The sequence below is a fragment of the Haliotis rufescens genome, unplaced genomic scaffold, assembly GCF_023055435.1.
Source record: "Haliotis rufescens isolate VD_foot unplaced genomic scaffold, xgHalRufe1.0.p SCAF_38, whole genome shotgun sequence".
NCBI classification, from domain to species: domain Eukaryota; kingdom Metazoa; phylum Mollusca; class Gastropoda; order Lepetellida; family Haliotidae; genus Haliotis; species Haliotis rufescens.
In genome coordinates this window covers 2636715-2661386 of record NW_025964090.1, presented here as the reverse complement: position 1 = coordinate 2661386, position 24672 = coordinate 2636715, and the positions used below count along the sequence as shown (strand labels likewise).

Here is a 24672-nt window from a genome sequence, read left to right as displayed (position 1 = left end):
GGAGAGGCTTAGAAGGGACATGACTCGTAATAACCACTGCTGGCGCTACGATCGAGCCCAGGAATTACAGCCTAGTATGGCAAGGGTGGAAACTGGACTTTTAAAGTCAGTTAACTCCCTTGCTTTGGGAAGATGTTATTTGTGATGACAACAGTCTGCATTGGAAAGGGTGATGCCAAGTTAAAATTAGCGCCCTTCCAGCTGCTTCAGATGCTTTCTGTTAGCTAAGTCTCATGGGTGCAGACTCGAACTGCCTTGGTTTAGCACACCTTACTGAAGGCTCCTCTAGTTTAATTCTACATTGGTGCAATGTGTGAAGACAAATAAACTTGTTATTTGACGGAAAAAATCAAAGTTTATATTGTTTGATATTTTCGCTCTGATGTTTGTCTCCAAAATAGTTGTTCTGACATGAATATGTTAGAAAATTAAATATGTGATATAATATCTGATTTGCATTGGGTAATAATAAGGCTTTGATTTCTTGGCTTGGAGGTTTGTAGAAAAACATGTAAAGAAAAAAATGAATTCCCTTGATGGTAGTAAAGTATTGTCATTGTCATGTAGAAAATTTGTGATTTTTTTTTGTGAGGTTTAACAATATATGTGGCCTTAGCTGTTTTTGTGTAAAAATGGTTGGGGACAAATTTGGTTTCCTTAAAATGATCATGAGCTTTGGGCTTTCTGACTGTATAAAACTGGCTTACTTTACAGGAATAAGAATGTATTTACAAGTGTATTTATTAAATATTCTCTTTTCTTTCAGCTCCATTGTAAAGGAACTTCCTCCCACACCATCCAAGTTCCACTACATCTTCAACCTGCGAGACTTGTCTCGGATCTACAACGGCCTGTGTCTGTCAACACCCGACAGGTTCACCAAAGTCGACCAGTTTCTCCGACTCTGGAGGAATGAATGTTTGAGAGTTATTGGGGACAGACTCATCAGTGAGACCGACAAGGAACTAGTCAACGTAAGTCCACGAAAGTATGCTTCAGCAGTCTTCGAAATTCATGCTAGTCCTCAAACCCAAGACTACCAAATTGTGCTGAGGACAAGTAATAATACAGAGAAGGAGGTTCTCATTAACTGGTAGCATTTGAGGGCTTTAATTCTGAACCGACCTGTAAAGATCCGGGTTGGAATAGGTCTTCAGCAACCCATGCTTGCCGTAAATGGCAACTATGGTTGTCGTAAGAGGCGACTAATGGGATCAGGTGGTCAGGTTTGCTGACTTGGTTGATGCATGTCATCATATCCCAATTGTGTGGATTGATGCTTATGATGTCAATCACTGGATTGTCTGGTCCAGACTCAAATATTTACAGACCACCGTCATATAGCTGGAATATTGTTAAGTGCAGCGTTAAACAACAAACAAACAAACTTAATTCTGAACCAGGTCTCAATGCTTCGTCTTTGCCTTGTTCAAGTAGGAAAGCTACCGACTCTGAGGACCAGTGTAATTAGCTATAGGTCTTAAGGAAAGCGATTTCCTAATTCTCCTTCAGTGTGGAAGTGAAATGTTAAAAGAGAATTGAACCAAGAAACAAACAGACTGTTATACAATGTTCACTGACATAAGGAGGTTTGAGGTGGCCCAGAGATTGACTCATTTGTTGGAATCAAACTTTGATTCCCCACATGGGTACAATGTGTAAAGCCCATATCTGGCATCCCAGATATTGCTGTATACTCCCCAGGGAGATGAGAATGATGACTGAGTGCACACTAATCCACTGACTAAGGTAATAATTAAGGGTGCTTTGAGCAACAACACATTGGTCTTAAATAGCGCCAAGCAAATGCAACAAATGTAAAAAAAATGGTTCCTCTTGTTACATTGCCCGGCGCTTGACACGCACATGTACGTGCATGCATGTCGCTATGGAAGTGCAGTAATGTTGAATGCAACGTTTAACCCCATTTTGCCTAACCTCATCCCACGTCTCCCAGGAACGTTAAAATTTATGCATATTTTCCCCCAGAAAACACTGAAAGGTCTGCTGGAGGAAAACTTCAAGGCGGAGGTTGAGTTTGTGCAGAAAGATCCAATCCTGTATGGTGATTATCGCACAGCGCTGGACGAGGGAGAACCTCGACTCTATGAAGATGTACAGGACTATGAGGCCAGCAAGGCTCTCTTCCAGGAGGTAGGTAGTAAAGCTGCATTAAGTATCCACTTCTGGACATGAGAATTTACATTTCTTCAAAGTTTTCCTTAATTTTATAAAAAATGTGCTTGTGATGGTTGCTATGTTAGAATTAATCAGAATGTTATTTAACACTAAGGATTGTAAAGTTACTTGGTATCATAGCTAAAATAACATTCAACCCAATCTCGGAATAGGACATAATCTCATTAAGATCTCATTTTACTCCCGATACGATACCTCATTGTATAAAGATCTGAGGTCACCTGCATAGGAGGTCTCATTATGTGAACCCTGAGTGAACTTTGACTACCCAATCAAAATGATGGCTGTATATGTTTTTGAACCAGATGTCAGCTTTCTAAAATGGTTTGACTTTATTTCTTTAGAACACGGTAAGCCCTCCATTCGCTCAGACATGACTGATTATCTTAAATATCCACAATATAATAGCACTGCTTTATTTTGGGGGATTCAGAAAAGCCTGGTTAAATTTGTTTTCTATTACCAATTGGACCAATGAAATGACTTAAAAGAAGTCACCATCAGACAATCAGAATGAAGCTTTCTCAAAGTTTTACAACTTCCATTTCAGACTATGCTTGAAAATATGTTGACCAAATTCTCGATTAAAACATTGACAACTGAACAAAAGAACATTCTGTAATGTCTAATATATATAGTTGAGATTGTATGGCAATACTTCCTACGTACTATGCAACGTCTCTTCCATTCAAATGTTTATCCCATTGAAGCGATAGATAGACGATGATTTTGTCGGAATCACCTGACAGGCAGTAACTGTCATTTGGAATATCCCATGTTAACTTTTTGAGGTTGCATGATTGGAAAACACATTCCGACTGTCACCTTCCTGATCTGGTGAGCGACGCTCTGATTGGTCATTCTGACATCACCTGTTATGGAATGTCTTCAGATCTTTGTTCAGAGTTAGCGTGAACTTCGATTTTGTTAATTGAGATTGCAACACGGATTGACTAATCGTGACTTCCTATGCAGGTGTCCTTAGATCTTCCTACAGAGATGTGACATATCAGAGTGAAAGATTTGATTACAATTATATTGGCTCATGACACATGAAGATCACAATAATCAAAGGAAGATCATTCATACTTCTGACAGGAATGTGCAGACCACTGCACATGCACGATATTTATAAATACAGTAAAGTATGGTTATAACGAACTCAAAGGGATTACTAATTTTAGTTTGTTATAACCATAGTTCGTTATAAGCATATATACAGCCTAACTACAGCACATAGTCGGGACCAAAAAAGTAAGTTCGTTATATCCGTCAGTTCGTTATAAGCGTGTTCGCTATAACCGTACTTTACTGTACAGATATAAACTCAAACAAACAATAGTTGTCTATGTTTACATTAATACTGAGACTATATTGAAAAGTGTTCATTGCTTTGTGTATTGTATCACACTTTTGTCTTGCACATTGTATATTGTACATTGTATTCCTTCTGCAGATTCTGGAAGAGTACAATGAAAACAACACCCCTATGAACCTTGTTCTCTTCGACGATGCTCTGGACCATTTGACCCGTGTCCACCGTGTCCTGAGAATGGACGGTGGTCATGCCCTCCTGGTCGGTGTGGGCGGGTCCGGCAAGCAGAGCTTGTGTCATCTTGCGTCCTACGCTGCTGGATGCGAGGTGTTCGAGATAAAGCTGAGCCGGGGATACAACGAGGGATCCTTCCGGGACGATCTAAAGATCCTGTACAACAAGCTGGGCATGGAGAACAAGAAAACAGTCTTTCTGTTCACTGACCAGCATGTGGCTGAAGAGGGTGAGGTCACTTAGAGCCATTTTTAACACTTAATTGGACTGCGTATAATCAAACATTTGTATTGCAACATGTTGCCATTCATGTATCTCTATTGTGATATGTATTGCGACATGCTGGGTAGCTAAAGTGTTTGACAGATTGACTCTGATCGTACATGCAGATCCTATTTTCTACATACGTAAGTATATATTACTCACCATGGTGAGACCCGTGAAGATCCGATTGAGAATAGGTCTTCAGCAACCCGTGCTTGCCTTAAAGGCGACTTTGCTTGTCGCAAGAGGCGACTAACGAGATGAGCTCACTGGCTTGGTTGATGCATGTCATCATATACCAATTGCATGGATTGATGCTCATGATGTCAAACACTGGATTGTCTGATCCAGACTTGATTATTTACAGACTGACGTGATATAGTAGGAATATTACTGAGTGCAGCAGCCTCAAACAACAAACAAACAAATAGCATGGTCAGTCACTGTAAGTTTGTAGTCATGGATACAGGGGAGATAACAACACTTCCCTGTCTCAGCCATTTTGTCTATCAATTTCGTAGGGAACTTTTATTAGTAAATGAATTTCAGTGTAGATTTTATGTTTAACAATACACAATATAATAAAACTTGTTATATTCAATTTACAAAATTTAGTCATTATCCATGGGAGGAGTTTCAGGGCAGAAAAGGTGCAAGAAGTTGCCTTGAAATGTTGTGTTTTTTGAGTACAAGAAGGATTCACATGATTAAGCTGCGTTTGAAGTGCTTTAGTGATACTTTTGATTGTTTGTATTACATGTACTTTTAATCAAAGCTGACGGCCTCCGTGGTCTAGTGTTAGAGCGTCCGCCCGGAGATCGGAAGGTCCGGGGTTCAATCCCCGACCGCGTCACACCAAAAGACGTATATAAGTGCAATAATCTTGGACGCGACATTAAACCCAATTTCACCTCACATATAATCAAAGCTGGGACTTTTGCTTGACATTCTGATTAAGATGGTAATATTTGTAAGTGCTTGACAAATGATGTCTTTCTTGCCCAGGATTTCTGGAGCTGATCAACAACATGTTGACATCCGGCATGGTGCCTGCATTGTATGCTGATGATGAAAAGGAAGGCATCATTGGATCGGTAAGGTTAAGAATTATCTTTTGAAACCAAAAGTACCTTACTTAGGGAAATACGGCAGTTATTGAGTGACATACACTTATTTGATTCTGGTGTAAATACCAAATAATATTCTTGAATTATAGAATGTAAATTCGAAATCAGTTTTCTTTCATTTCATTGGGACTCTTCTGTAGTGGAAAACCCCATCTGTAAAAATGAACATAATTGACCATTTCTTTCAGAAAAAATATGTGAGAGTTTATGTGTTTTGAATTGTCTTGTTGTCTTAAACTCTAATACTAAGATAATAGTATTTCATAGTCACCCTTTAACACTCCTGTCTGTGCTTGAACTATAAACGCTGTGACATTGAGACAATGTGATCATTAGTGTGAGTGACTTCCCCTGGTGTGTGCAGGTACGTAATGAGGCCCTGGCGGCCGGATGTCCACATGCAAGAGAGAGCATCTGGCAGTTCTATGTCAACAAATGTGCCAACAATCTCCACGTTGTTATGGCGATGTCACCCGTGGGAGACACACTAAGGACACGATGCAGGAACTTCCCAGGTCAGTCTCAGTCTCAACTCCAGTCTCAAAGTTCAGTTTCAGTCTCCATCTCAGTCTTAATAACAGCTCCAGCCTCTTTATTCGCCTCCGACTCAATTTTCATCTCAGCCTCCATCTCAGTCTTAATAACAGCTCCAGCCTCTGTATTCGCCTCAGACTCAATTTTCATCTCAGCCTCCATCTCAGTCTTAGCTTTAGATCCCTGTCCGTGTCATACCTAAAGACGTTAAAAGATGGTACTTGTTGTTACCCTGCCTGGTGCTTGGCCTAAGGGGCTAAAACAACGTATGTCAGCTCGGAATCTGAGCGGGGTATTCATATTAAACTGTAGCATGGTATCTCAGTAGGCTAGCACTATAAACTTGGCATAAGTCCAGACTAGTACAGGCAGCTACACACACACATGCATGCACAACGCTATGGAAATGCAATACTCTTGGACGCAACATTAAACCCCATTTCACCTCACCTCATCCTAGCCTTAGCTTCAGTCTCAGTAGTGTAACAATAAATCTCACAGAGTGTGCTGCTATTTTTGTGTTGTCAGAATTTGAATCTGGTGCAGGCAACCCATGTTACTTGAAGACCACCAGACAGTTGTTTCATCAGTAACTTCATGACCCGTGAAGATCCGGGGTAGAATAGGTCTTCAGCAACCCATGCTTGCCATGATAGGCGTCTATGCTTGTCGTAAGAGGTGACTAAGGGGATCGGGTGGTCAGGCTCGCTGACTTGGTTGATGCATGTCATTGTATCCCAATTGCGTGGATTGATGCTCATGATATCAAACACTGGATTGCCAGGTCCAGACTCGTTTATTTACAGACCGCCGTCATATAGCTGGAATAGTGCTGAGTGCAGCGTTAAACAAACAAACAAACAGTAACTTCATGTCCACCAGACAGTCAGACTGTTCCTCAGCAGTCATTGTTAAGTCTAAGGTTTCTAAGGGATATCATCATAGAAAATATTCCAATCTGAAATACCATTTCTTGATTTGATGCCAGAATATTTGTTAGATGTTGCAATGTTTTCCAGGAATGGTAAACAACGCCAGTATTGACTGGTTCTTCCCCTGGCCGGAGCAGGCTCTGTATGCTGTAGCCAGCGTCTTCATCTCACCTGATGTAAGTTAAATGGAATGGAATCTAAGTGAGCCCCATACATATTATGTTCAGCGCTAAAATATTGGTCATTAGATAATTGTTCCTGCCCACCTGACATTTTAATGTTTGTTTACGAACCAGATGTCTTGTTTGTTACGTGATTTTGATTGAACCATGCACAGATAGTTAGTCTAGCCAAAATGTAACTCCGGAATTCCATCCTATTTCGGCAAGGGTGGAACTGGACTTTTATAGTCTGTTAATCCCCTTTCCTCGAGAAGATGACCACGAGTAAGTCAGGCTGCGCATAAAGATTTGAGAGGCAGAATAAATCCTCTATACTCCGCTTCTAAGCAAAAAGCAGCATGCTTTTTGCAAGTCAATGAAAGTCACATGACAAAGCACAAGTTAACCTCAGCTCAGTTCAACAGCTGCTTTCTATCAGTTTTGAATTTGTTTTAATTCTTTTACTATGTCATATTAGAACATGTCTGTAAGATAAGATTACTTCGTTTTAGCAGGATCAGGAGGGGTACATGGGGTTTATACCATAAAATCTGATGCAGGTTGCATAAAATCCCATGTACCTCATGATCCTGCTACAACACATGGTATGCCTCCTGTCTATGTCCTGATACTACAGACCCGTGAAGATTCTGGAGTAGAATAGGTCTTCAAAAACCCAAGCTTGTCGTAAAAGGCGACTAATGGGTTCGGGTGGTCAGGCTCGCTGACTTGGTTGATACATGTCATCGATCCCAATTGCGTGGATCGATGCTCATGATATTAATCACTGGATTGTCTGGTCCAGACTTGATTATTTACAGACCGCAGTCATATAGCTGGAATATTGCTGAGTGTGGCGTTAAACAACAAACCAACCAACCAACAACCCTGACACTACACTATTGAAAGTGTTTTGCAGCAGCTTGAAGATTCTTTTTTCAGTTCTCTGAAGCAAGGCGTGTTATAATGAACACCAACATTTTATCGTTGACAGCATAGTCTCATCCCCGACAATCATCGCGAAGATGTCGTCAGCCACATTGTGTTGGTGCATCAAAGTGTTGGTCAGTACAGCAAGAAGTTCCTGCAGCGTCTGAGACGTAACAACTACGTCACACCCAAAAACTACCTGGACTTCATCAACACGTATCTAAAACTCCTGGAGGAGAAGGACAAGTTCATCCTGGCTCAGGTGGGTCCGATAATCAGTGACACCTTGGACTAACATATCAACAGAGAAACATGGCGATATGAACTTCTTCATATATGTACAAGACAGTTCAAGATCACTTCATCACCTTTCATCAAATTGGTGGCCAGGAAGGGCAGTAATTTTGCTGTTCAGAGTTGCATCCCTTTGGCGTTCCTGATTCCTATGATCAAGGGTTTGAATCCAATATTCGCCAAGATTATGATGCTTGGAATGTCCCCTCATGATGATTATGGGGTAGAACTGGTCTTCAGCAACCCATTTTTGTTGTAAGAGACGACTAATGGGATCTGGCTTGGTTGATGCATGTCATTGCATCCAAATTGAGTAGACCACCTCCGTGGTAGAGCGTCCGCCCAGAGAGCGGAAGGTACGGGGTTCGATCCCCGGCCGCTTCATACCAAAAGACGTTAAAAGATAGTACTTGTTGTTACCATGTCTGGCGCTCGGCATTAAGGGGCTAAAATAAGGAATGGTCGGCTCGGAGTCGGTATACTGTGTCTGAGTGAGGTATCCATGTTAAACTGCGGCATGGTATCTCAGTGTACTAGCACTATAAATCGGCATCAGTCCGGACTAGTACAAGCAGCCACACACACACACGTGCATGCATGTCGCTATATAAGTGCAATAATCTTGGACGCGGCGTTAAACCTCATTTCACCTGACCTCACCAAATTGAGTAGATCGATGTTCATGGTGTCAATCTCTGGATTGTCTGGCCCAGACATGATTGTTTACAGACAGCTGACATATAGCTGGAATATTGAGTGCAAACAAACATACACACAAAAAACAAACATGGTTTGTCAGCCCTATGGCAGTGTGATAAGTCTGCTACCTTGCATCACTTCTGGCTTTCCTCATGAAGCTGACATGTTGTGATATTTCTGAAATATTGTTCAAAGCAGTGTCATAGCCATCTCACTTACCCCTTGCATCAGAAAGGACAAGTAGCTTTGCAAGTGTTGTAATGAAATTATTCACCTGGTGGAGAGTGGGTAGTCTTGATGATTTGATGCTTTGAATATTGTGCACCTGATAAAGGGGCACCCGTGAAGATCCGGGGTAGAATAGGTCTTCACCAACCCATGCTTGCCATAATAGGCGTCTATGCTTGTCGTAAGAGGCGACTAATGGGATCAGGTGGTCAGGCTCGCTGACTTGGTTGATGCATGTCATCGATCCCAATTGCGTGGATCGATGGTCATGATATTAATCACTGGATTGGTAAATCCAACCAGGCAACAATGAGCTTATAGATTTTAAAAAATAATAATAATAATAATAAAAAAACAAAAACAATAATAATAAAAAATAAAAATAATACTAAAAAAGAATAATGATGCAAACCTTTATCTCCAAGCCCTTATGTACTAATTTTGCCTAATATCTGTATGTCCATCAGTAAGTCGAAGAGCTGAGGTTGTGGCACTTGATTCACTGCAGGATCTGCCTCTGTGAAAGTATCAGGCATGAATTTTCTACATTTGACAGTGCGAACGTCTGGCGGGAGGTCTCCAGAAGATCGCAGATGCCAGCGAGCAGCTTGCTGTGCTCAATGAGAAGTTGGCAGTGCAGAAGATTGCCGTGACGGAGAAGACTGTCGCTTGTGAGGCACTGCTTGAGGAGATCTCATCTGGAACCACCCAAGCCACAGAGAAGAAACAACTGGCTCAGAAGAAAGGGCATGAAATTGCAGAACAAAGCAAGATCATTGTTGTAGAGAAGGTAGGACTCCATTTAATGTACAGTAATGTTACGGTGACCCCCCAGTGGTCTCAGTGAGGGGGGTGGGGGGGAATTGGGGACAGTTCACTGGGCAGAGGTGCATCCTTCAGAAACCTTTGACTTTGGGTTGGAATCCCACTTTGCCCTGATTATTTTTTTAGGTTTGTCAGCACCATACTTGTGGGTTTCACTAAAGTGGTTAACGGTTTGAGACCTGCATCACTTCAGGCTTTCCTCCCACATCAAGCTGACATGCTGTGATGTACTGGAATACTGTTCAAAGCAGCATTCAACTGTAATGAAGGAATGACTAGCACTATGTTTCATGCCTATGTTGCTGTCCTCCCACAGAAAGAAGCTGAGGATGCCCTGCAAGAGGCCCTGCCTGCCCTGGAGGCTGCCAGATTTGCCCTGGAGGACCTCGACAAGTCAGATGTTACTGAGATCAGGTAAGGATCTGCAGTTACTCATATCTGGACTGAGTTCATTTTCAAGGGCAGGGGAGGTGTGTTCTAAAAAAATGAGTCAAGCCCCTGATTTACTGAAAACAAATTGCCTCACATTGTAGGAAAAAATTATGTGCGCTATATGTGGCTATATGTGGCTATATGTGACTATATGTTGCTGTATGTGACTGTATGTGGCTATATGTGGCTATATTTGGCTATATTTGCTATGTGACTATATGTGACTATATGTGGCTATAGGTGACTTGGTGACTATTGGTGACTATATGTGGCTATATGTGACTATATGTGGCTATATGTGGCTATATGTAGCTATATGTAGCTATATGTGACTATATGTGGCTATATGTCACCATATGGGACTATATGGGACTTCATAAAAGTGTCCAAAGAATACGGTTTGTTAATTTAAATCCTTAAAAATAATATATGATTGAGCACTTGTATATCTGTATGTTTTGGAAAAAATAATTGATCTTCTTAACATTAAAAAGAGAAATACAGATATCAAACAAAATTCCTGAAACAAATAAATCCAATACAGCCCATGCAAATATTTGGCAAGTCTAGATTACTGCAGTTTCTGAAAAAGAAGAAAGTCTCTTGGCTCCTTTATGTCACATTGTATTAAGATGATTTAACAATCGTGGTTTTTTTTCTGTAAAATGTTTTTAGTTCAGAGACTAGATGTTAGTCTAAATTCACTTGTTTGTGTATGTATACTGTAAATCGTGAAATTAATGCGTCTCCAAAAGAATGCGACCACTGGACCCTAGCCATAAATGCAACTCAATATGAATGAGACACCCCTCCTCTCAAGCATCAGTGGATTTCTATCTAAAGATGTCCTCAGTCAGGTTTAGAATCCTCACCTTAATCCAACCTTACATTAATCCAATCACACACGAAATAGCACTGCTTATTAGCGCTGAGTAAAGTGCTTCCGCAAAAACAATACATGCGCGCTGGCTCGTGTCGGCCTTTGACGCAGGCACAAAGAACAAAGACACCGTGTTGCGTTGGTCGCGTCTGTCTGGATTTGCAGGTGTGATCAGTGATGACATAAGTGAGTAGAACTCTTGTCTTGACCCCAGCAGTGACAATTCACAGGACGTAATTGGTGTTTGAATGACATTGTTTATATACTTTATAGACAAGTGCTGCTCAATAAACAATGATATGGAATACATCAGCATATGTCTTAGTTGGTATTTTTGCTATCCAAAAAATCCTATTGTTGATATAAATGCGATGTTTAAAAGTGCGAGCAAAGACCACACGCATTTTTCGCATTTAATTTCAAGATTTACAGTATACCAACTCTCTATCTCAGACTCGTTTTCTTCCTTTCTGAGATGATGGCAAAGAACTAGATGAGAAAGAGTTGATGCAGTATAACTCACAAATTGACTGATTCACTTGCCAGGTCTTTTGCCAAACCCCCGAAGGCTGTGCAGACAGTGTGTGAATGTATTGTGGTCCTCAAGGGCATCCGAGAAGTGTCCTGGAAGTCAGCTAAGGGAATGATGTCTGAGGCCAACTTCTTGAGAACGCTGACAGAGTTGGATGTGGACAACATCGGCTCCAGACAGACCCAGGCTGTCAAAGGTACTGATCAACTGTCCTTGCTTATTTTTGTTTGTTTGTTTGTGTGTTTGTTTTTTGTTTGTTTGTTTGTTTGTTTGGTTGGTTGGTTGGTTGGTTAATGCCGCACTCAGCAATATCCCAGCTTTATGACAGCAGTCTGTAAATAATCGAATCTGTACCAGACAATCCAGTGAATTACATTATAAGCATCGATCTATGTAATTGAGATATGATGACATGCATCAACCAAGTCAGCGAGCCTGACAACCGAATCCCATTTGTCACCTCTCACGACAAGCATTGGTTACTGAAGATTTATGTTTTCATATGCTCATTTTTGTGTGAAAAGGCTTTATTTAACAGATAAAGGATATTTTTTTAACCAATAAGAATCAAGCATTCTTCAGTGTCATAGTATAATGTACCTTGATGGCATGGATCGTTGCTCATAATATCAATCACTGGATTTATGTGGTCTAGACTCGATAATTCACAGGCCATATATAGCATCATATAGCTGAATTATTTCTGAGTGCTGCATTAAACAACAAACACACACACACATATTGATATAGTTACCTAAATATTCTCCAATGGGGGCGGTCGGGTAGCCTACTGGTTAAAGCGTTCGCTCGTCACACTGAAGACCCGGGTTCGATTCCCGACATGGGTGCAATGTGTGAAGCCCATTTCTCTTGTCCCCTGCCGTTTTATTACTGGAATATTGCTAAAAGCGGCGTAAAACCTCACTCACTCACTCAAACAATCTCATTAAAATCAGATCTTAGTTCTTGCTGCCGCTAAACAAAGATCTGAGGACATCCCATTACGGGACACGTCAGACTGACCTTGCGCGAACTTTGACCGACCAATGGAATGACCAATCAGAAGGCAGCATTCTCGTGCTTTACGGCACTAATTTCAAATTCGAGACTACGCTTCAAAACATATTTTGACAAATTCTCAATTACAAATTTGAAACCTTAACAAAAGAACATTCTGGAATGGCTAATAGATGGACAAGATTGTAAGGATTCAGTCGTTAAACCCGTAACTATCGTTCGGAATACCCCGTGTTAAAGTTTTCGAGGTTGTATGATTAGAAATCACATCCCGACAGTCACTTTCATGATCTGGTAAGCAATGTTCTGATTGGGTCGGATGAAAGGTTGTTCTGACGTGACCCCTAATGGGATGTCTTCAGATCTTTGTTTAACGGTAGCAAGAACCAAGGTCTGGTTTTAATGAGATTGCTCACTCCATTGGTGTCCAGGCCTTGGTGACATGTGTAACTCTGCTGGTTATATCCACTGACTGTTTGGTTTGTGTGTCAGGGCTGCTGAAGGACATTGATATGAGCCCTGATGAGATGAAGAACATCAGTAAAGCTGGGTCGGGGCTGCTCAAGTTCGTGGAGGCCGTCATGGGCTACTGTGTTGTTGCCAGGGAGATCAAGCCCAAGAGAGAAAAGGTAGGCATTAGGGCTGGGACCTGTAACTCGGGTACCCGGGTCGGGTGGGTACTGAGTATGACCCGGGTACGCACAGGACTACCCGGACCCGTGGTTAGTCACGTGATATATTGTTTCATGAGAAAAATTCATTATATAACTACATGGTTACACGACAATTTTAAGTCTCTAATGTTCGCATTTCTTCATGATTTCTTCTGACTTAAATATATTTGAACAAAGCTGAAACTTCAGTCAACTTCAGTGTATGCATGACCACATCGTTTTATACGTGTATCTAAAAACATTTTGCCAGGGCTACTGTCAAACTATTACCAATCGGACATTTTGTACCTATCTCTTGACACCAACAGCGGGTACCCGGGTACAGTCTGGTAATAAGGTAGTGGGTACCCTGGTGGTAAATTTGGACTCGTCCCAGCGTTAGTAGGCATGTTGTTTGAAACTAAAATTAATTTCTTCATTTATTGTATATGGCGAACAGAATAAGTCTCATCATGGTAACGGAAAAGGATTGGAATTAACACTTAACTAACAAGACGGCAAATTGTCCACTTACTTTACAGGTGGCTAAGTTGGAGAGGACGTATCACCAAGCCAAGCGAGACCTGGATAAGATCACGAACGAGGTGAACTCCCTGGAGAAGCTGCTGAACGCGCTGAACAAACAGTACGAGGAGGCTATGGCCGAGAAGAAAGCCCTCACGGATGAGGCAGAGATTATGGAGAGGAGGCTGATCGCTGCAGATAAGCTCATCTCCGGTCTCGGCTCTGAGAACATTAGGTAAATCACTTTTTTATCATATTTTTGTGGATAATGGATTAGGTGCCAAAAGGCAGGAAAATTAAAATTAAAACTTAAGAAAATAGGAAAAGTTGTCAGGATTGATTGGTAGTTATAGTGTTCTAAATACTGCTCTTGAAATAACAGACTGTATAAAAATTTAAAAAAAACAATTTTCATTATAAGCACATTATTTATCAAAAGGTCATTGTGACTCATCCTTAAATAGTCACATAAAATAGACACGCCTTCCGGAGTTATGTGAGACAATGTTAAAATATGATGTAGATGCATGACTCACTACAGTGCTAACGCTTCAACATCCGTTCTCCAGGTGGACGAAGGACTTGGAGGATCTGAAGCAGATGAGGATCCGACTGTTGGGAGACTGTCTGGTCAGCTCCGCCTTCCTCAGCTATGTGGGCGCCTTCAGCTGGGAGTTCCGCTATGACCTTGTACACAAAGACTGGGTGAATGATCTGCGTGGCCGGGGAGTTCCACTCAGTGACCCCTTCAAGGTGGAAGACCTGCTTACTAACGATGTGGAGGTCAGCAAGTGAGTAGCTGCCATTGTTGCTGATGTTGGGATTATTCAGATATCATGACAAGATTCTGGGTTAGAGTAGGTCTTCACTAACCCTTGTTCACCTGTGAAGATCCGGGGTAGAATAGGTCTTCAGCAACCCATGCTTGCTGTAAAAGGCGAATATGCTTGTCGTAAGAGGCAACTAACGAGATTGGGCGGTCAGGCTTGCTGTCTTGGTTGATGCATCTCAACGTATTCCAGTTGAATGTTCATGACGTCAATCACAGGATTGTCATGTCCAGATTTGATTATTTTCAGACTGCCATCATATAGCTGGAATAATGCTGAGTGCGGCGTTAAACAACAAACAAACAAACAAACAAACAAACAAACAAACCTATGCTGGTCATACTTTTATAGATCAGGCTTGATGACTTGGTTGTTTGCGTCATCATACCTCTACGACGTGGGTTGTTACTCATTTTGTTAATGTTATGTTTGGGATTTTAGATAATAACAATGGATATCAATGGATTGTTTTTTAATTTCGTATATGGATAGTCCTGTATGAAAAACATGTATGAGAACCAACCAAATCAATCAATATAATAATTGGTTTCTGACGATTACTGCAACAAATATTGATGAATTTAATATGTAGATCATGAAAACTAAAAATGTCATTGATTATTGCTTACACTCATTGTATGCCAGGTTTGGAGTTTACTTATGGCACAGACCTTTTTTAACTGTGGCAGACAAAACAACAACATTATGTCCAAAATAAAGATTGAGGTGCTCCCAACACCAATGTGACAATTCGATGGTTAAACATACATGTTTGATGCAGATGGACATCGGAGGGACTGCCGCCAGATGAACTGTCCATCCAGAACTTTTTTTAACTGTGGCAGACAAAACAACAACATTATGTCCAAAATAAAGATTGAGGTGCTCCCCACACCAATGTGACAATTCGATGGTTAAACATACATGTTTGATGCAGATGGACATCGGAGGGACTGCCGCCAGATGAACTGTCCATCCAGAACGGTATTCTGACCACTCGAGCTAGCCGCTTCCCCCTGTGTATTGACCCCCAGCAGCAAGCTCTCAAGTGGATAAAGAAGAAGGAAGAGGCACACAACCTTAAGGTAGGACACAGCTGTTTCCTGCATCTTTCAATGTGCTGCAACATTTCATTGATGACATGACCGCCTCCGTGGTCTAGTGGTAGAGAGTGAAAGAGTGGAGAGCCCAGAGAGTGGAAGGTCCGGGGTTCAATCCCCGGCCGTGTGATACCAAAAGATGTTCAAAGATGGTACTTGTTGTTACCCTGTCTGGCGCTCGGCATTAAGGAGCTAAAACAAGGAACTGGTCGGCTTGGAGTCAGTATACTGTGTTTGAGTGGGGTATTTGGCATGGTATCTCAGTGAGCTAGCACTAGAAATCACAAACACAAACACACACACACACACGCACACACACACACACGCACACACACACACGTCGCTATATAAGTGCAATAATCTTGGACGCGAACCCCATTTCACCTCACCTCATTGATGATGTCATATAGTGCAGTGACATCACACCTCAAGGTGACAATGCAGTGTCGTGATAGTTGAATGTTGTAGTGTAGCTCTTATTCAACATTGACATAAGCTGACCTCTTGTAAGATGGTTTGTGAGAAATGAATTTTGGTTCGGTATATAAAATGTTCGTCTTTGAGTTCCCTTTAGCCTATCATTCTTGGCTACACTGCAATAATTCGATTTAAATAGGTCATTATTGGATTCCTAATGCATGACAGTTGGCAAAAGTGTAACATCAGACATCTTAACACACTATCCGCCACGTACACTCTCTGCTACACAAAGTATTTACCACATGTACTATCCACTACACTCACTATCCACCAGATGCACTATCCACTACGACATGGCCTTAATCAGATTTGTAATAACTCCCACAGTGCCTTGGTTTTGAAACTTGTTTCTCTATCTGCTTAGCATACTATCATGGAACCTGTTAAATGCTGGATTAGAACTGGTATTCAGCGACCCATGCTTGGCGTAAGAGGCGACAAATGGGATAGAGTGGACAGACTCACTGACTGGTTGATGCATGTCATCATATCCCACATGCATAGATTGATGCTCATGATGTCAATCACTGGAATGTCTGATCCTGACTCAATTATTTATTGACTGCCATCATATGCTTGAATTTTTCTGAATGCAGCTTTAAACAACAAACAAATACTATGATGGATGGTTCGTTATTTCTAGGTGTGCACATTCAATGACCCTGACTTCCTGAAGCAGCTGGAGCTGGCTATCAAATACGGCTTCCCCTTCCTCTTCCAAGATGTGGATGAATACATCGACCCTGTCATTGACAACGTTCTGGAGAAAAACATTAAAGGTATTTTTTCTTAATTCTTGTCGTGGGGAATTTGTTTTCTTATGTGATGTTTATGGAAATAAAAGTGACGAACCCATTCCAAAATCATAAGAAATCACTGCAAAATACAGAGTCCATTGAATGATTCTGACTACAGTAATTAGTATATCACAAGCATGTGTTTTTGAATCACAATCAAAGTGATGATACGAGGTATTAGCATTAGCTCGCTTAGTATATCTAGGACAAACGTTTCCTGGTGAGTTCCAATACTGGGGTTTCTGCCTCATGTGGCGATCACTTGACAAAGGAGGCTCCAAAGGACAAAGAGGCAACTCTCAATGTCAAATATAAGTATACAAAGTCTATGTCTTCCCCATTACCAGCTAATTACTGACAGAGAATTTCTGTCAGCAATGTTCAGACGGGTTGCTGCGTCTGCTCCTGGGTCTTTCCACGTCTGATTGGAGGCCATTTTGTAAGGATAGCATGACCTGTGTCATGACCTGTGTCATGACCTGTGTCATGCAATTAGCGAGGTGAGGTTAAATTGCACTTACATGGCGACCTGCATGCATGTATGGGTGTGTGTGGCTGCTTGTACTAGTCCGGACTAATGCCAATATCACATTGCAAGCCCACTGAGATACCATGCCTCAGCTTAACATGAATACCCCACTCAGACACAGTATACTGACTCTGAGCCGACCAGTCCTTGTTTTAGCCCCTTAATGCCAGGCGCCAGGCAGGGTGACAACAAGTACCATCTTTTAACGTCTTTTGATACAACGGAGGTCTAGAATCATTGGAAATCTCACTGACATGGATATGGACTTTCTCTTGGTGATCACCTCCAGCACTGCATGTGTGTATTTCAGGGGCCCAGGGCAGGGAGTTTGTGGTTCTGGGGGACAAGGAGGTAGACTATGACCCAAACTTCCGTCTTTACCTCAACACCAAGCTGGCCAACCCCAAATATGGACCCAACATCTTCGGCAAGTCCATGGTCATCAACTATACTGTGACACTCAAGGTAGGTGGAGTGTGCGGAGATGCTTGTCAAAGAAAACTGTTTCTGTCTTGGATTATTCTAGAGAAGCCCGGGTGCCGTTGTACAAAACAAGCTTAGCGCCTCGACTGTCGTAAGTCTGTGTTAAGGCATGGGAGTTACGATCACCTTAACACTAAGATCGCATCGTACAATGGCACCCTGGTCTTGTTTTTTTTCCATGAACAGATGTCATTGTAATCAGATCTTATTCTGCATAGATCAGATGCACTTTCTGATCAGCCAGTCAATGATAAGACTCTTAAATTCTACAGTGAAGCATTAGAAACAGAATAACTGATTTCTATATCTAAAAAATGAATGTAAATGAGCAGCTCTGAATGGAGTGTTTTTGGTCAAGTATGAGAGGAAGGAGCTGCTGTTCATGTTGTGTTGTTTGTGTACAGGGTCTGGAGGACCAGCTGCTGAGTGTTATAGTCAAGTATGAGAGGAAGGAGCTGCTGTTCATGTTGTGTTGTTTGTGTACAGGGTCTGGAGGACCAGCTGCTGAGTGTTATAGTCAAGTATGAGAGGAAGGAGCTGCTGTTCATGTTGTGTTGTTTGTGTACAGGGTCTGGAGGACCAGCTGCTGAGCGTTATAGTCAAGTATGAGAGGAAGGAACTTGAAGAGCAGAGAGAGAGACTCATCCAGGAGACAAGGTCAGATAAGTTTATGTGATGATGACACTTATTTCAGGAATTAAATGGGGGCCCGGGTGGCCCAGTCATCTAAGCTGCCGCTATTCACTGTGCAGAGATGCGTCCCTTGGGCATGCCAGAAACCTATGATTGTGGGTTCGAATCCCGATTCGCCCCGATTATGTTTCTAGGTTTGTCAGCACCATACCCGTGCTCGTGGGTTTCAACGAAGTGGTAAACCTCTGAGACATGCATCACCTCAGGCTTTCCTCCCACATTAAGCTGACACGCCGTGATATAACTGGAATACTGTTAAAAGCGGCAATAAACCAATCTCACTCATTCACTTACTCAGGAAATAAAATAGTTTTGTGTACAAACATTTTCAAAGCTTTAAATTATTTTTTAGAAATCAACTAATAGCCACTTCACTCTGTTATGATAATTGTCTCATAGACATTATTCTCATGACCTTGCCTGTAAGCCTATTGGGGTGGTGGGGTAGCCTAGTGGTTAAAGTGTTCGCTCATGCCGAAGACCAGGGTTCGATTCCCCACATGAGTACAGTGTGTGAAGCCCATTTTCCGGTATTCCCCGACGTGTTATTGCTGGAATATTGCTTAAAGCGATGTAAAACCATATTCACTCACTCACAGTAAGCCTATCATGGTTTCTCTTTGTGACTGCTTCCCACATTTTCACCATCATGGGGACCGGAATTAGCATAACAGGTAGATCGCTAGCATCCCAATTCTGGTCGTAAGAGGCGACTAAATTGGATTGCATGATCAGACGCTGTGTCTTGGCTGATTATATTTACATCACTCATACCCTGATGCAGATGCTCATTATATCAACCACTGGTTTGTCTGGCCTTAACTTAAATATCTACCAGCCACAGTGACATAGCTGGAATATTGCCTACTGCTGTGTTAGACATCACTCATTCCCAAGATTAACACAACACCACCATCCTCATCATAACAATTGGTCTGTCCATATAATAACATGAGAAAATATCATAGATGTTGCTGTATGTCATATGGTAGATCAATGTAACCCTCTTATGACATCTGCCTGTGACGCTTTATGTTCAAAATTTAGCTTGAAAAGCAAGGGTTCCTATTCATAATCCTAGTGTGTAAAGTGTTCGCTCGTCATGCCTAAGACCCGGATTCGATTCCTGACATGGGTACAATGAGTGAAGCCCATTTCTGGTGACCCCTGCTGTGATATTGCTGTAATATTGCTGAAAGTGGCGTAAAACCATACTCACTCAGGAATGGGTCCCTAGATGCAAATACTATAGCAGAAAACCTCAACGGCCCCAGGATCCCCATTAATTACAAACACAATGTGTCCCAGTGTCAACAAGCGTCTACTGAAGGACCTGGAGGACTCGCTGCTGAGGGAGCTGGCCACATCCCAGGGCAACATGTTGGATAATGTGGAGCTCGTCTCTACTCTGGAGGAAACCAAGTCCAAGGCCACAGAGGTGCGTCTTCTCAATCACTTTATATGCCTCAGTTTGGGATATCATAGTTTACTTGAGGGTCCTTGATCTCACGTAAATTTGATATAATGGCAAGTTTTTTTAGAATTTGTAAAATTTGGTAGAATGTATATTGTTTTAGTATCTTATGGTAAACCTTCATGTTTGAATAAGGGGCACGGGTGCCCAGTCAGCTAAGGCGCCGCGATTCGCTGTGCAGAGTTGCGTCCCTTGGGCACGCCAAAAACCTATGAATGTGGGTTCGAATCCCGGTTCGCCCCGATTATGTTTCAAACTTTGTCAGCACCATACCCGTGCTTATGGGTTTCACTGAATCGGTAAAAGTCTGAGACCTGCATCACTTCGGGCTTTCCTCCCACATTAAGCTGACACGCCGCGATATAACTGGAATACTGTTAAAAGCGGAGTTAAACTAAACTCACTCACTCACTCACTCATGTTTGAATACCTGAGTCGGAGTACAAGCACTTTGTTCCAATAAGTGCCCCAGGACCAACTGCTAGACCAATCTGAAAGTAATCTTTATTAGTATGTATATTACAAATTTGTATCCATAAAACAGTAGCATAGAATAGGTATATAATTGCATTGTAACTTTTATTGAAAAGGTTTCATCTATGTTTGAACAAAGTTTGTTCACGACTGTTTGATCTCTGAAAACAACTTTAACTTGTGTATGGTTTAAATAAGTGCCCCCTTTCGTCAGTTTTCTGAGTGCCCGGACCGCTTATCAAAGTGACTATGGTAAATAGGTTCATTGGTCACCTGTGTTTAGCAAATGTGTATTTTAAGTCTGGGATATATTCCAAAACTTTTGACTAAATGTTTGCATGTTGTCTTAAGACATAAAGAGGAATAATTGGATAGCACATATTTAGAAAAGTTAAAAAAAACACCAAATGTTCGAAAGTCATTTTCAGAGAAAAGTTGTTAAAGTTCAGTTTTGTAATAGTTGAGTCACTGCTGGTGTCTAATTCTGACTAGTATGATTTTGATTGAATTAGACTGAAACATACATCCTGTTTCAATAAAGAAAACATTCAATGGTTCAGATCAGTTTGTATTCTACTGCAATGGCTGATTGCTATACAAAATATCCTAAATAGTCTTGTCAAATAAGAAAATTCCTATGTAAAATCATAAACACTTGTCCAAATCTCCAGGCAATGGCTAATGTTAACTTTCCCAGAATGTGTCAGCTGACAAGATGAAACTAATATCAAAGCAACAAGATTCACCAAATTCACTACCCGTTTAATGTTTAATCCCTTATGCTGGATCCCTTAAGTCCACTGAGATGCTTCTGAATCACTGGGGGCAATGGTGACCCAGTTGCGTAAGCGCAACATGCTGCTGTGCAGAGTTGCATCCCTTGGGCATGCAAGAAACCTATGATTGTGGATTCAAGTCTCAGTTTGCCCTAATTATGTTATATGTTTGTCAGCACCTAACCCATGCTCATCTGAGATGCTGTGATGTTATTGGAATACTGTTAAAATCAATGTTAAGCCCATCTGACTCACTGTGAACCACTGGCTCTCTTTTTGATATCGGGGTGGCCGAGTCGTCTATGGCGCTGCGATTTGCTGTGCAGAGTTGCGTCCCTTGGGCACGCCAGAAACCTATGATTGTGGGATCGAATCCTGGTTCGCCCTGATTATGTTTCTAGGTTTGTCAGCGCCTACCCTGTGCTCGTGGGTTTAATCGAAGTGGTAAACGTCTGAGACCTGCATCACTTTGGGCTTTCCTCCCACATTAAGCTGACTCACTGATGTAACTAGAATACTGTTAAGAACGGCGTTAAACCCAACTCACTGACTCTTTTTTATCATACATGTCATATTTGAGTTGAGAGTCCCAGAGTTGAACTAATATCATGACCTGACTCAAAGGTACACTTAATTCACTACCAATGACTTTTTTATACCCCTGCAGGTGTCGGAGAAGTTGAAACTTGGAGCCAAGACAGCAATCGATATTGAGAAACTGCGTGATGGCTACAGGCCTGCTGCCAAGCGGGGAGCCATCCTGTTCTTCGTCCTTGCGGAGATGTCGCTTGTCAACACCATGTACCAGTACTCGCTGGCGTCCTACCTAGAGGTGTTCGAGTTCTCACTGAGGAAGAGTCTCCCAGACTCCATATTGGTGAAGAGACTCAGGAACATCATGGACACTCTCACTCACAATGTGTACAACTATGGCTGTACAGGTGGGTAGTTTGTAGGGCTGGGACGAGTCCAAATTTACTACCCGGGTACCCACCCCCCTATTACCCGATCCTACCCGGGTACCCACTGTAGGTAGGGGCGGTCGGGAAGCCTAGTGGTTAAAGCGTTAGCTCGTCACGCCGAAGACCCGGGTTCGATTCCCGACATGGGTACAATGTGTGAAGCCCATTTCTGGTGTCCCCCGCCGTGATATTGCTGGAATATTGCTAAAAGCGGCGTAAAACCTCACTCACTCACTCACCCACTGTAGGTCTCAGGAGATGTCTCAAAATGTCCGAATGGGAACATTTTTAGGATAGCCCTGGCGTATTTAGATACATGTACATGTATTATTAGTAGTATACAATCTGGTCATTCATACACTGAAGTTGAATTTAGTTATATCTTTATTCAACCATATGAAAAGTCAGAAGGAATGGGTGCATAGTCAGAAAGAAATGCGAACATTAGTGAACAGTAGTCTAACCATAGAGTTCTAGATAATCTTTGTCATCAAACAATATATCACGTGACTAACCACGGGTCCGAGTAGTCCTGTGGGTACCCGGGTCCTACTCAGTACCCACCCGACCCGGGTACCCGTTGGAACTCTGAAGGGATTGTGGGGAAGATCTGCTACCATGTACTCTCATAACTGTCAACTCTCGCACATGTATAATACGACATTTTGTGCAGAATTGATACTTTTGGGAGTTAAAGAGAACATATAAACAGATAAAGTGTTTGATTTACTTTTACTAATTGCAAAATTCTATATTTATAGATGCAAATTCCAAAATACACAACCTTATTTTCATGTTTATAAAAAGGAATCTTTTTCATGATACAACATTGAAAAAGATATTGCTTTCAAGACAGGTAATCAACAGAAATTCTATGGAGCTTGGATGCTGTATCATCAAATTTTTGAAAATGAGGAGCAGCTTTCAATTTAATTTTAGTTGTGGACTTAAGACTTTAATGTTTGAGACCATGTACTTTTCTACACTGCAATATGATATATAAACTTTAATAGTTTATGCATACTTGATATATGCAGTATGTTTGTATTACTAGAGTGAATGTGTGAGTGAGAAGTATGTTATTTTCTGTAAAAAAAACAAAAGAACTAAGATGTACCGATAAGTTGTGCTTGTGTCATGGGCTTTCTGCTACCCTGGGCAGAAGTAAATTTTATGTAACAGGTACTTCTTTCTAAAAACAATAAAAGAAAAAAATAACAAAAAAACTCTCACACATTTTGTGTGAGATTCGCACATTTCCATCACAGATCACTCTCTTTTGACCACAACAGGAAATTTCAAGGATTTATTAAAAAATATAAATAAAAGCAATTCATAATAAACTCAAACCCCAATCCAAAATTCTGCTCAAAATACTTAAAATCATTTTCAGATGGAAGGCAGGGAGCATTCAATCATATATCAATCATAGCTGCCTATATTCACCTCAGTTGTGGTTTTGATTAAAAATTATGATGTTTAGTATTCCTTTAGATCACTTTTATAACTTAGATTTTAAAAAATGTTTTTGAATGTTGTTTTCCATGATGATTCTGTAAGTTCTCTAATCCTCAAATGATGCAATTGTTACATTAAGATGCCATCACTGACTATTCCAGGTATATTTGAGAAGCACAAGCTGCTGTTCTCGTTCCAAATCACCATCAAACTGGAACAAGACCAGAGCCATGTTACCCAAGAGGAGCTGGATTTCTTCATCAAGGTACACAAAACATTGTCATCTGAGGTGCATGCAAAATGCACGCCATGCAGAGTTGTGTCCCTTAGACATACCAGGATCCAGTAACCAGGGTATAAGTCCCAGGTCCACTTTTGATTGCATATTACTATATCTATATTTAACAATGTGTATAATTGATGAAATTTGGACTAAATATGGTTTGTATATGCTTGAAATATGGTCACCATTTATCATTTAGAATAATAAATTTGTTAAACTGATCTTGAAAAGCAGGAGAAAAGTAGTATTACTCTGACAGCTAATGCAACTTTTATCAGTATAGTTTTTGTGTTGTTCAGGGTAACATCGCTCTAGAAAAGAGCAAGCGACGTAAGCCGTATCCTTGGATACCGGACGAGGGATGGGAAGACTGCAACCGCCTGGTAGAGGTTATGCCAGAGAAGTTCAGTACACTACTTGATGATATTGAGAAAAACGAGAAGGTTTGGAAAAAGGTTAGTTGATCAACTTGTGGTACTACTGGTGAGATAATTTAGAAATTATCGGATCCGTAGGGATTCAGCATTAGAATAGGTCCCCAGCAACCTATGC

General features: G+C 41.3%; 1 protein-coding gene across 2 annotated transcripts in view; it reads left to right on the top strand.

Annotated features, from left to right (window-relative positions):
• The window catches only part of LOC124117822 (dynein axonemal heavy chain 10-like), a 104150-nt gene that overhangs the window by 64470 nt on the left and 15008 nt on the right, over window positions 1–24672 (top strand). For both annotated transcript variants that reach the window (XM_046479850.2, XM_046479849.2), the window contains 21 exons: window positions 767–974; window positions 1990–2154; window positions 3656–3977; window positions 5018–5106; window positions 5504–5654; window positions 6693–6781; window positions 7761–7958; window positions 9474–9707; window positions 10059–10156; window positions 11601–11782; window positions 13096–13232; window positions 13799–14016; window positions 14351–14572; window positions 15549–15696; window positions 16835–16970; window positions 17828–17982; window positions 18569–18657; window positions 20002–20131; window positions 22085–22358; window positions 23999–24102; window positions 24420–24575. In XM_046479850.2, coding sequence (XP_046335806.2) covers window positions 767–974; window positions 1990–2154; window positions 3656–3977; window positions 5018–5106; window positions 5504–5654; window positions 6693–6781; window positions 7761–7958; window positions 9474–9707; window positions 10059–10156; window positions 11601–11782; window positions 13096–13232; window positions 13799–14016; window positions 14351–14572; window positions 15549–15696; window positions 16835–16970; window positions 17828–17982; window positions 18569–18657; window positions 20002–20131; window positions 22085–22358; window positions 23999–24102; window positions 24420–24575 — 3505 coding nt within the window. The remainder of the gene's footprint in view (window positions 1–766; window positions 975–1989; window positions 2155–3655; window positions 3978–5017; window positions 5107–5503; window positions 5655–6692; window positions 6782–7760; window positions 7959–9473; window positions 9708–10058; window positions 10157–11600; window positions 11783–13095; window positions 13233–13798; window positions 14017–14350; window positions 14573–15548; window positions 15697–16834; window positions 16971–17827; window positions 17983–18568; window positions 18658–20001; window positions 20132–22084; window positions 22359–23998; window positions 24103–24419; window positions 24576–24672) is intronic.